Here is a 12,277-nt window from a genome sequence, read left to right on the forward strand (position 1 = left end):
TCCCAATCAGCAGCTCCAAAATGCCACAATCGACGTTTCTTTGGAGAATCCACAAGCTGTACCGGAGTGATAGGAGAGGTTAAGTTAATAAGGTTGTGATCGGAGGAGCTCGACAGAGAGGAAGGATTAACTGTAAGCAAAAGGATTAGTTGTAAGGAAGAGGTCAACTATGTTCTCCAAGGCGGTCAGGGATATGGGTAGGGTGCTGTACAAGCTGCTCTAGGTCATTAAGGATAGAAAAGATGTAGACTTGTTCACCAGGTGGATCAGTGAAAGGAGAGGAGAGCCAAAGGTGGTGGTGAACATTGAAATCTCCTAGAATGGAGATTTCAGAGAAGGGAGAAATGGATAGGATGTGTTCCATCCTGAAAGTAAGATAGTCGAAGAATTTTTCATAGTCAGTAGAATTAGGGGATAAGTAAATAGCACAGATATATTTAGTCAGAGAATGACAGGAAAGCTGAAGCCAGAGAGTAGAGGATTCAGAAGAATCAAGTTCAGAACACGAGAGCAAGGTAAGACGCTGCGTACATAATTATACACAACAGCCACCGTTGGCATTGAAATGAGTATAGAGAAAGTTGGAGGACACAGAAAAGAGTTTGCTGTCAGTTGCCTCAGACAGCAGCGTCTCAGTTAAGAAGAGAAGGTGGGGTTTAGAGGAGGAGCTGTGGTGCTCAATAGGGGAAGTTGGAGGAAATGCCGCGAATGTTGCAGAAATGAAGAAGAAGTGAGTCAGACAGTGGTTCCAGGCAGCTTGTTGAGTTGTCACCTGGAGAGGGGCAGATGGTGGGGGCATTTATGGTCTACCCCTGGGGATTCCGAGGCTTAGTTATAAGATGCCATTTTTCTTTTTTAGTCTTGAAAAGGTAGTGTAGTGTGTAGTGTGAATGTAGTTTGGTGTTGACAGTTAGAGAAACTTGTGTTGGAGAGCATGCTGGCCTACTCTTTGTGTTATTGAAACACTGAAAAAGTTCAGCAAAAGGGGATGGTCAGGAACTAGTCCTGAGGGCGGATGAAACAGGAGACCAGCTCTCCCTGTCATCAGCTTTCCTTCCACCTTGGGAGTACTACCCTGCTCGACCGGTGCTACAGTCTACTATTGTGCAATGCCCAATTATGTGTGGTATATGTGTTCCCCTCATGTAAGCAGGTGGGTTGGCAGAGAGTTAGTGCCCCTCCCCGTAAAACAGCTAACTCAGATTCAGCCACCTCTTATGGGATGATGACTTTTGGCTATAGTTAGATAGATAGATAGAGATGTATGTTCTGTGGTCCTACTCTACAAGCTGGGCCTGTGTCATCTGTGCATCCATCAAGTCCAAGTCCAAGCAGGTAAGTGAGGAGCACTGGGTGATATCCTGCTCTAGGCCTAGCTAGGTGAACTCAGTCATATCTGTTTAAGAAGACTACTAATGATGGATGTCAGGAGGAGGAACTTGTAGTATGGTATAATGAATGAGGTGTTATTTTGACTTGTGCATGAAGTTAGTGTGCAGTTGACCCATTGGTTGTATAGTATGTATTGTACTTCTGGACTAGATTATGAGAGATCAGACAAGAATTTTTGGAATGAGATTGGGCTAGTGATGAAAGATGAAGGGTGGAGTATGTTAAATATGAAGTATGCAGATGATGCCATGCAGTTCTCTGATATTAAAATGGATATGTGCTGTTTACTTCAAAGTTTTGTGAATGTGTGTGGGTGGCGTGGTTTCAAAATAAATTTATGAGTGTAAAGTGATAGTCTTGAGAGCTAGGTTTACTATCAGTGTGACGTGCCGGTGAATGGAGAGGGACTTTAATAGATGAATGAACTTAAGTACCTTTTGTGCTGTAGAAATAATGCTGTCCCTGAAATTGTAATACAATAACTGCCCTCATTTCAGATTATAGAGGAAATTAACAGTTCCAAAAGAAAAAAGCAGGAGGCGGATCATAACCTGAGCGATATGAAGCGCATTGTGACAAAAATGAACCGTCAAGCAGAAGCACGGTCACAGTATGATATTCATCTCAAAGAAAAGAAGGACCTGGAGAACAAAGTGGAATTTTTGTAAGTTATGTTAGTTATTCAAGTTTAAGAACATAGTATTAACGTTTGAATGCAAATTATCATTATTATTGTGAATTTGAACCCTATTTTAATGTTACTTTGTGTTTGTGTATTGCCAAGCATACATTACTGTAATCTGTAGATTGAAGTGAAAGGTGGGGGAGCTCGCCATCCACTCACTCGATGTAGTGCTTCTGTCGGGTGTTTGCCGTTTCCTCTCCTCCATCCTTCATTCCTTCCATACTCTTCTGTCTTTCCTTCATTCTTTCCTTGTCCTTCTGCCTACGGGTGACTTTACACTCCCTCTTCTGTCTTTCTTTCCTTCATTTTTTCCACTTCCTTCAGCCTGTGGGTGACTCTACACTGAGTGACAAGCCAAATGGTTTCCTGTACACCAGGAAACCATTTACTATGCAGGGTGGTTATATAACAAGAATATGGCACCTGTTGGTTTAGTGAGTAATTATTGCGCTCCAGTCGGATTGAGCCGATGCAGGTTTATATCCAAGGAATGGTTGGGGTTTATTGCTCATATAATGCCATTCAAGGATGAGTGAGGCTGGTCGCTCTCATCTTAAATGTCAGGACCAACTTGCCTAGCTCCGGGCTCTTACGCTTCTCATGGGGCAACATAGGATTGGATGATGGATGGACGGATAATGCCAACTTTAACGTATGGGTGTGAGACAATGGTGTGGCATGAAAATGAAAAGTCAGGAACGAAAGCAGTGGAGATGGGACTGCTGAGGAACGTACGTGGAGTACAGAGAGTAGATAGGATACGAAATAATGTGATTCGTGAAAGATGCAGAGTTAGGAAGTCTGTGGACACTAGAATCAATTGAGTGTACTGAGATGGTATGGTCATGTGGATAGAATGGATAACAATAGAGCGGTGAAAAAGGTATATCTGAGCAAATTTGAAGGAGGGAGTAGGTGAGGTAGGCCAAGGAGAGTGTGTGAGGAAGAGAGGTATGGAAGTCGGTGAGGCTAGGGGACTTGAAAAAGATCGAGCTGGCTTGATGAATGTTGTGAGAAGTGCATGATCGGGGATTTGGCATCCCCTTTTAATATGACAGTGTTTGGATTTACTCTATGGGATATGTTCACGTAAAGCTACAGATTGTAGTGAAAGTTTTTTGGTATATCTGATAGTGCCAGGATTCCAGGGGCTTGTATGATGAGTGAATGGAAGCATGGCCCATTGGATTGGGCAAACTTGGGCTGTCTGGATGTTGCCACTCCTCACCCTGCCCTAGGGTGAGAAAGGAGGTCTGGATGATGATGATGATGATTAATGTGTTCTCTTTGTGAGAGTCTACATTACCAGACATACACATATATTCTTGTCCACAAAGTGAAGTTAATGTAGCTTGTTATTTTAGGAAGAGGAAGGATGCTGATGAACTGGAACATCTTCTAGGAGAGATTCCAGAGGAGAACATTAAAAACAAGTTGGATGCATGTACCTCAAACATTGTAAGTATGGGCAACTTGGTGTGCACTGGATTACCCCAAAATGACCATTACACCAATAACACTGACTTACACAGATAATGCAGTGTTACAGTCTGCCAGTCAAAAGTAGCTGTAGTATGTGCAGTATCTCTTTTTCACTTGAATTTAGAATATGTACTTTATTTTTCATGTATTGTGATGATCTAATATTTGATTGTTCAAGATTTGGATGGTAGGTTTGGATTCTGCTTTTTGTCATTCATGTAGTGGATGTTGGAGTGGCCCTGGTGAGAGAGGATAGTGTTTGGAAACTCCCTGTACTGTTGTTTGCAGATGATACTGTGTTGTTGAGTGAAGACGAAGGGGAGCTGCAAGGTTTGGTGGATGAGTTTGAGAGTGTGTGTAAGAAACGGAACCTAAAGATGAATGTAGGGAAGAGTAAAGTAATGGTCTTTGAGAGAGGTGAAGTTAGTGAATGTACAGTGAGGTTGAATGGTGAGGAATTGGAAAATGTCAGTACGTTTAAGTATTTGGGTAGTGTGATGAGTAAGGATGGAAGTTTGGAGGGTGAAGTGCTTGAAAGGGTACAGCAGGGAAGAAAGGTTGCTGGTTCCTTGAAAGCAGTGATAAGAAACAGGGAAGTGAGCATGGAAGTGAAAAAGTTACTACATGACAGTATTGTGATACCAACTCTAACGTACAGAAGTGAAGCTTGGACATTGTTGGAAGGACACAAGTCAAGAGTGAGAGCAGTGGAAATGAGTTATTTAAGAGGAGCCTGTGGAGTCACGTGGAGAGACAGGCTGACAAATGAGGATATAAAGGAGCGTTGTGGTGTTGATGTGGATGTGATAGGAAGCGTTATGAGGAACACACTGAGGTGGTTTGGCCATGTGGAGAGGATGGAGGGTGAAAGACTGACGAAGAGAGTGTATGTGAGTGAGGTGGAGGGGGGAAGAGGGAGGGGGAGGCCGAGGATGAGATGGAGGGATGGGGTGGAGAGGTATATGAGAGAGGGGGGTGTGAGTTGGGAGCAGGGCAGTGAAATGGCGGGGGACAGGGCGACTTGGAGGCGATTTGTTTGTGGCCACCCCAAACGGGATTGAGGCGTCTGGCAATAGATAGATAGATAGATAGATAGATGTCTGCTACTGTACTGGGAACTTTTTCCATAACAGAGAAGGATGACATCGGAAGCACGTCAAAACATTGAAGTGCTGAACAAGAGAAAGGCTCAGCTTGATACCACCATCAAAGGTCATAAGAGCCAGATTGACAAAAAAGAAGCTGAAATACGAGGTCAGTATCAGCATATGTCTTTATTGCAGTGATTACCACTAACCTCTTTCAGAAGCATGACACACTTTCATAATGAGTAATTTTTAATGGCAGTTTTACTTTTCGTAGCTCAGTTGCCTATTCATAAACAACATACAGGGGGATCCATAAATAGTGTTCTACTACTGTAGAAAGTCTATTTATCCATCTATTCCCAGACGCCCTAATCCCGTAAGGGGTGGCCACAGACAAATCACCTCCATGTTGCCCTGTCTTCTGCCATTTCACTGCCCTCCCCTCAGCTCACACCCTCCTCTCTGATATACCTCTCCAATTCATCCTTCCATCTCATCCTTGGCCTCCCCCTCCCGCTCCCCTTCTCCTTGTCATTCACGTACATGCTGCTTGTCAGTCTCTCTCTCTGCCCATCCTCTCCATATGGCCAAACCACCTCAGAGTGTTTCTCCTAATGCTTTCTATCACATCCACATCCATACCACAATGCTCATTCACTTCCCCATTTATCAGTCTTTCTCTCCATGTGACTCCATATGCTCCTTTCAGATAACTCATTTCTGTTGCACTCACTCTTGACTTGTGTCCCTCCAGCAAGGTCCAAGCTTCACTTCCATACATTACAGTTGGTATCACAATACAGTATATATATATATATATTTATATATATGTATCATTGTATGTATGTATATATACATACACATCCTGTGATTACATTATATGTGAACTTTGCTGTATTTTCTAATCGTGTTATTCTTATTTTTCCCACCAGACCTGGCTAGCAAGATTGACAACATTTGTGAGGGATCGGACTTGGAATCTGCTTTAGATAAATCAAAGGACCTGAAGGAGAAATTAACTGTAAGTAGCACTTCAACATTTCATTGACTTATGTAATTTAACATTAATATCTTGCCACTCAGGTTTTAGTGCTTGAGTGATTTGCTTAGAGTAGGCTTCCCTACTTCCTAATTGGTCTGGCAAGAAAATCTCATCAGCATTGAAGGAAATGTTGGCCAGGCATACTAAAGTCTTTCACTTGACTCTATCTGTACTCTTATGTGTCGTCAGTAAGAAGCAATGGATTCACTGCAAGAGGGGTAAAACTGTATTTTTGTTTAAACTCAGCACCCTGCCAGTGAAGTATTTCGGTACATGGTCTCCTTTTGTTGCTTGGTTTCTCGATGTTGACTCTGTGGTTGCTGCACAGGACTTATCTGACATTAACATCTCATGGTCCCTTTTGCCGCTGATTTGGTAGCAATATTCTGTTTTAAATGTGTTCTGCGAGCAGGCACTCTTTTTTCCTTGCAGCTCTTCTCTCTTCTTGTGTTTAATTTTCTTTGTTTCCCTTGTTTTATCATTAACAGTGGAAGGTTGGGTGCCCAGCATCCACTCGCGTGATATAGTGCTGCCAACTTCTTCTTTCATCCTTATTTTATTTATTTATTTTATAAATAGAGTGAGAGCAGTGGAAATGAGTTACTTGAGAGGAGCATGTGAAGTGACTTGGAGGGACAGGTTGACGAATGAAGAAGTGAAGGAACGTTGTGGGGTAGATGTGGATGTGGTTGAAAAGATTAGGAGAAATACACTGAGGTGGTTTGGACATGTGGAGAGGATGGAGAATGAAAGACTGACTAAGAGGGTGTATGTAGGTGAGGTGGAGGGAGGGAGAGGGAGGGGTAGACCGAGGATGAGGTGGAGGGATGGAGTTGAGAGGTATATGAGGGAGGGGGGGGTGAGTTGGGGGGAGGGGAGTCAATTGGTGGGTGACAGAGTGACTTGGAGGCGTTTTGTCTGCGGCCACCCTTTGCGGGATTAGGGCGTCGGGCTATAGATAGATAGATATTATTCCTGTTGCCTTTTCTTACTCTTCTCTCCATTTAAGGTGACTCTGCATTGAGTGACAAGCCTAATGATTTCCTGTAAACCAGGGAACCTTTTTCAACACTGCTTGGTAACTATATAACCAAGTAATGGGGTGATTTGGAACTTTGTATGGTGCCCGTGTTAGCTGGGGGGAGAGATTTAATGTGGCATCCATCCAGGAACCAAGCTTCCACACTTCTCCCTGCATTTCGCTGTAGTGAGGTGCTGCCTACTGCAAGGGAACTGTCTTCCTCTGTCAGTATTTCTTACTGCCTATGACCTCCAGTCTTTCGAACGCATTCTGTCCAGGCATCTCGAAAAGAAAGGATCTTGAATTTGGCTGTCTGTTGACTATTTGTGTGTGTGTGTGTGTGTGAGGGAACAATCTTGTGGTCTTCTGGCCTTTGGTTCCTTCTTGCTTGCATTAAAAGTATTCCTGATGAAAATAAATAAAATAAAAAATAAAAAGGTTTACTGCGTGGAAAAATATTGTATGGTATATCATCATCATCATCATCATCATCATCATCATCATCTGGACCTCCTTTCCCACCCTAGGGCAGGGTGAGGAGTATCAATGTCTGGACACCCCAAATTTGCCCAGTGCAATGGGCCACGCTTCCATTCACTCGTCATTCAAGCCCCCTGGAATCTTGGCTCTATCGGTTATGCCAAAAACATTCACCATGTTCTATAGCTTCACATAAACATATCCGATTGAGTCAATCCAGACACTGCCATGTTAAAAAGGGGTGCCAAATCCATGATCATGCACTTCTTCTCACAACATTCGTCCAGCCAGCTCGATCTCTTGTCAGTTCCCTAGCCTCACCGACTTCCAAACCTCTCTTCCTCACACATTCATCCACCATATCTCTCCACTTTCTCCTTGGCCTACCTTGCCTCCTTTCTCCTTCGAATTCGCTCAGATATACCTTCTTCACCACTCTGTTGTTATCCATTCTCTCCACATGACCATACCATCTCAGTACACTCTCTTCAGTTCTGGTGTCCACCGACTTCCTCACTCCGCGTCTTTCACGAATCACATTATTTCGTATCCTATTCACCCTCTGTACTCCACATACATTCATCAGCAGTCCCATCTCCACTGCTCTTACTCTTGACTTTTCATTTTCATACCACACCATAGTCTCACATCCATGTGTATATTTATATATACAGTATATATATAATATTTCCATTATTACTTTTCATTTGTAATTTTGCACATCCATTCGTTGATCATCCAATCCCTTTTGGTCCCACAAGGAGCATAGGAGCCAGGGGCTAGGTTACTCAGTCCCGACATTTCAGGTGAGAGTGACCAGCCTCACCTGCCCCTGAGTGGCATTATGTGAACAGTAAACCCCAGCCACCCCTTAGATGTAACCCTCTACAGGCTCAGCCCAGTTGAAGTGTCTTAACCTACCAAACCACTAGGCATCATTTGATAATATGGTTGCCGCCCAGTGTAGCAAATGGTTTCCTGGTTTACAAGAAACCACTGTCTTGTCACTTGGTGTAGTCAGCTATAAACACCTCTGTGTCAAGTGAGTGAATGATTGGTGCCCCCAACTACCACCTGGGGCAGGGAGGGGGGGGGGGGAATTTCTCAGACATGGTGCGAGTTGAACCCAGGTTCAGTAAGAGTAGTTCAGACTCTCTACCCATATGTCTGCAGCTGTGATGACTGAATTTGGCAGATTACAGGTAACCCCAATGATTCATGGCCTCGCAGTTTGCAGGTTCGTCCCTCATGAAAAAATTTACACGTCAGAATTGGCGGGGTAGTATCATGGCTGGTTCACAGCATCGGTCTCTTCCCGTGCTTTCCTGCGCATCCAGTCCTCCCACCCCTGTACAAAGCCACCGTGCAACTGTGCCACTCTACTTCTGTCTCACTCTCTGCCCAGTTACTGTTGCAAGACAGAGACATGATGTAATTCTTGAGACGTCTCTTTCCACCTGTCCTGAGTCTTTTCCTCTGCCTGAGTCTGAGCCTGAGCCTGACACCGCATCCTCTCCACCTTCCTCTGTGGTGGACCTTGATGTTCCTCCACCCCTTGGCAACAATGACAGCAGTGGAGATGACGGCGAGTCTGTGGACATGTAGACTCGTCATGGCATGCGGTTACACTTTGCATCAACTCTCATCAAGTGATCTGTCATCAGTAACTTCATGGCTAATAATCATCTATGTCATCGTTATCATCATCATCATCATCATCATCACACAAGTCATCAGGGTTTGGTCACCATAGCTTCAGAGACAGTGGAGGGTTAATTGTGTATTTAATGGATATGGGTACACGTGATGCACATTGCCGCAGGAGTCTTTGGAAGTCACCAGCTACATAATTTACCGCAGCTTATTATAACCATACCCATTAAAAACTTACTTGTTATTACAGGTTTTTTTTTACAGTAGGTCAGTATATATTTGTTCTGTTTTATGGTGTTGTAAAGGCCCCAGAAGTGGTTTTTAATTTCTTTGTGCACACTGCCATGGGAGTCTGTGGCATTTATCAGCAACAAAATTACCCTTAAATTATTATAACCATACCCATTAACATATTTTTTATTATTAAAATTTTGTATACAGCAGTATAGTATATGTTTGTGATGTTTTGTGTTGGTTTCAGGTCCCTGAAATGGTTTTTAGGGGCTTACAGGGGTAATTTGATACTGTATGGGCATTTTCTGGGTGGAGCATCCTGTATTCGCGGATCCCTGTCATTTACGGGGGACCGTGTGTCCTAACCGTGAATATGGGGGGAGACCTGTACTTGCCTTGCGATGCATGTTCCCTGAGCCTGTAGTTTGAACCGAAATCATGGCGGACATTTAAAGTAAATGCCGGATGTAAAACATTTTATTTATTTTTTTTTTTCCCGATCACTTGTTTTCACGTCATTTCAAATCCAACCTCAGAGACTCAGATGACGTGTTTATGTGTCATTTTAAAATACTTCGTAAAATCCTCACCATAAATTGTGTTTACACATCATAATAATGAGACTTGGGCTTGATGTCGCGAAATGCTTGCTCTGTGTGTGGCGAGTACTGCAGAGCTGGTATGACTCATGGCTTTCTTACTTTATTCTTGGTGAATATTTTTCTACAGCAAGGTATAAAATTTTTGGTTTTCACCAGTCATTTTGACTTTTTTTTTCCATGTTTTCCTTTTTTGAACAGACTGCGATAAAGTACAACTATTCAGCTTTAAAATGACACCAGAACCAGCATTCTAGCATAAAAAATATATTTACACAGACCAATCAAAAAAAGATTGCTTAGCAAGTATGCGGCCAAGAATCACACAAAATTGTGCATCTTTTTCATTCACTTTACTGTGCGATAACATGCATAAATAGCCTTGAACTGCATATTATTGTAAAGGTAATTTATCTTAGTTTTGCATGGTTGATACCAGAGTTATATATCTATTACTTTGTTCTTGGTGAATGTTTTTCTACAGCAAGGTATAAAGTTTTTGGTTTGTGCCTAACTTCAACTCATCATTTTGACTTTGCATTTTCTTTTTCCGTTTCTGAACATACTATGATAAAAAGTACAGCTATTAAGCTTTAAAATGATGCCAAAACCAGCATTCTGTCATTAAAAGTGCATTTACACAGACCGATCATGAAAAATATCGCAGCGCAAAGATGCGGGTCAGCACGAAAGTGACTGACTCTTGGACAGACGTAATCTGACTGGGACTGAAACCTGATAGGGTTACTAGTAACTGATAGCAACTTAGTAGGAAAGGTTAGAGAATGCTATGTGCACACATTACATTGATAGATTACCAGTTATACAGTATGACTGCAGTGTTACATTACCATCATATCTTGTTGAATTGACCATTGCAGCGAGAACGAGGTGATCTGTCCAGCTCAATTACTGTGCTGAAACGGTTTATAGACAAGCTGAAGCATGAAGACTGTTGCCCTCTTTGCCATCGCAACTTCTCCAAGAAGGAAGATATACTGCAGTTGATTGAAGAAGTAGGTTCTTACATGTTCTGCATGAAGTACACTTTGCATGTTGTAGTCATGTGCCTGCACAATAGTGATTATTTTACATGATACATAATTGAAAAATTCACCAGGCAGGACATGATTTACAGTGAGAATGAGTTGCTGAAAGCATGGTCATAATTGGGAAAATTGGATCTGTGGTAGGTGGGGGCATTTATCATCCACCCACTTAGTGTAGCAGTACTCTGTATTAGGTTAGCTCTACATTGAGTGGCAAACCAAATGATTTCCTGTAAACAAGGAAATAATTTGCAACACTGGGTGGTAACCTTATAACCAACCAACACGTGTTCCTTACGTGACAACAAGTGGGTTGGCAGAGGGTTAGTGCTCCTCCCCGGAAAACAACTAACTAAAAATGCAAGCTAGAAGCCTTTGACCAGGACCGACCAACAGGAGACGACTAAGGACCAAACAAAGGGTATGGTACAGATTGCGACAAGGAATGTAAAGGGTGAGAATGGTGAGGTGAAAGAGAGAGAGATTGTCGAGGTGCTTGAGGGTGCAAAAGTGGACATACATGGAATAACTTTTTTTTTTTTTTCTTTCTTTTTTTTCTTCTTTCTTTTAACAACAGAAAAAAAAGCAAATTAAAAAAAAAAATAATAATAATCCATACACCAAATTATGGGCATCCTCCATTCGAATTACAGGCTTCCTTCATTCATAAAAAATCTGTAACAGTTGGACTTGAACAGCTGTAGGTTGAAGTTTGAGGGGAAACATCTTCGAAGAAGCGAGCTCCAGAGAGATGCAGTTTGGGAAATAAGAGAATTCTGGTAGGCAGAAGTTCTGCAATATGGCTGTGTGACATTCCAGTCATAAGCGCTACCAGATGCCTTTGTAGCATGAGGGAGGGCGTGGAGAGGCGGCACAATGCATGCAACTTCATCTGAGCATTTGCCATGAAAGTAATGCAGGGGAGGCAACATTCCTTCTTACTTGTTTGGAAGGTGGTTTATTTAGGATAGCAGGGTTATTAATAATTCCAACAAATTTGTTCTGAATTTTGTCTAGTTTTTGTGCAATCTCATCACATCCATTCCACAAGGGTGAGCAATATTCTAGCTGAAAGTGCATATGACTCTTATAAATTATACCTAACTGCTCGTCATTGAAGAAGTTATGGACTCTGTACAATAATCCAAGTTTCTTTTAGACGATTTGAGCAAGTGATCTGACATGAGAGGTCCAGCTGACGGCATTGTTAAGTGAAACAGAGAATGTCAATACTTTTGGAGAGGGGAATACTAGTAGCATTGTAGGCAATATATGAATCTGGCAATATCTGTCAAGTAGTAAACTTTATATATTTGGTTTTACTAGCATTAAATGAGACAAGGTTATTTTGTTCCCATTCGGTGATCTTAGATAAGTCTTGATTTATGGAGATGGCTATACTGAGTTGAGAGTTAGAGATATTAGGCTTTGTAAATGGGTGTTTGAGTGTGAATGAACTGTGAAATGTTGAGTCATCTGCATATGAATGGATGGGATTGTGGGTGACAGATAAGAGATTATTAATATAAACGAGGAATAGGGTTGGTGCCAG

General features: G+C 42.3%; 1 protein-coding gene across 1 annotated transcript in view; it reads left to right on the top strand.

Annotated features, from left to right (window-relative positions):
* rad50 (DNA repair protein rad50) overlaps positions 1 to 12,277 on the top strand; it is a 120,772-nt gene that overhangs the window by 40,575 nt on the left and 67,920 nt on the right. The window contains exons 11-15 of the mRNA XM_080265983.1: positions 1,890 to 2,056; positions 3,442 to 3,535; positions 4,693 to 4,813; positions 5,580 to 5,668; positions 10,558 to 10,692. Coding sequence (XP_080122109.1) covers positions 1,890 to 2,056; positions 3,442 to 3,535; positions 4,693 to 4,813; positions 5,580 to 5,668; positions 10,558 to 10,692 — 606 coding nt within the window. The remainder of the gene's footprint in view (positions 1 to 1,889; positions 2,057 to 3,441; positions 3,536 to 4,692; positions 4,814 to 5,579; positions 5,669 to 10,557; positions 10,693 to 12,277) is intronic.

The sequence above is a fragment of the Coenobita brevimanus genome, chromosome 18, assembly GCF_032717465.1.
Source record: "Coenobita brevimanus isolate Jiangsu-jjx chromosome 18, ASM3271746v2, whole genome shotgun sequence".
NCBI classification, from domain to species: Eukaryota; Metazoa; Arthropoda; class Malacostraca; order Decapoda; family Coenobitidae; genus Coenobita; species Coenobita brevimanus.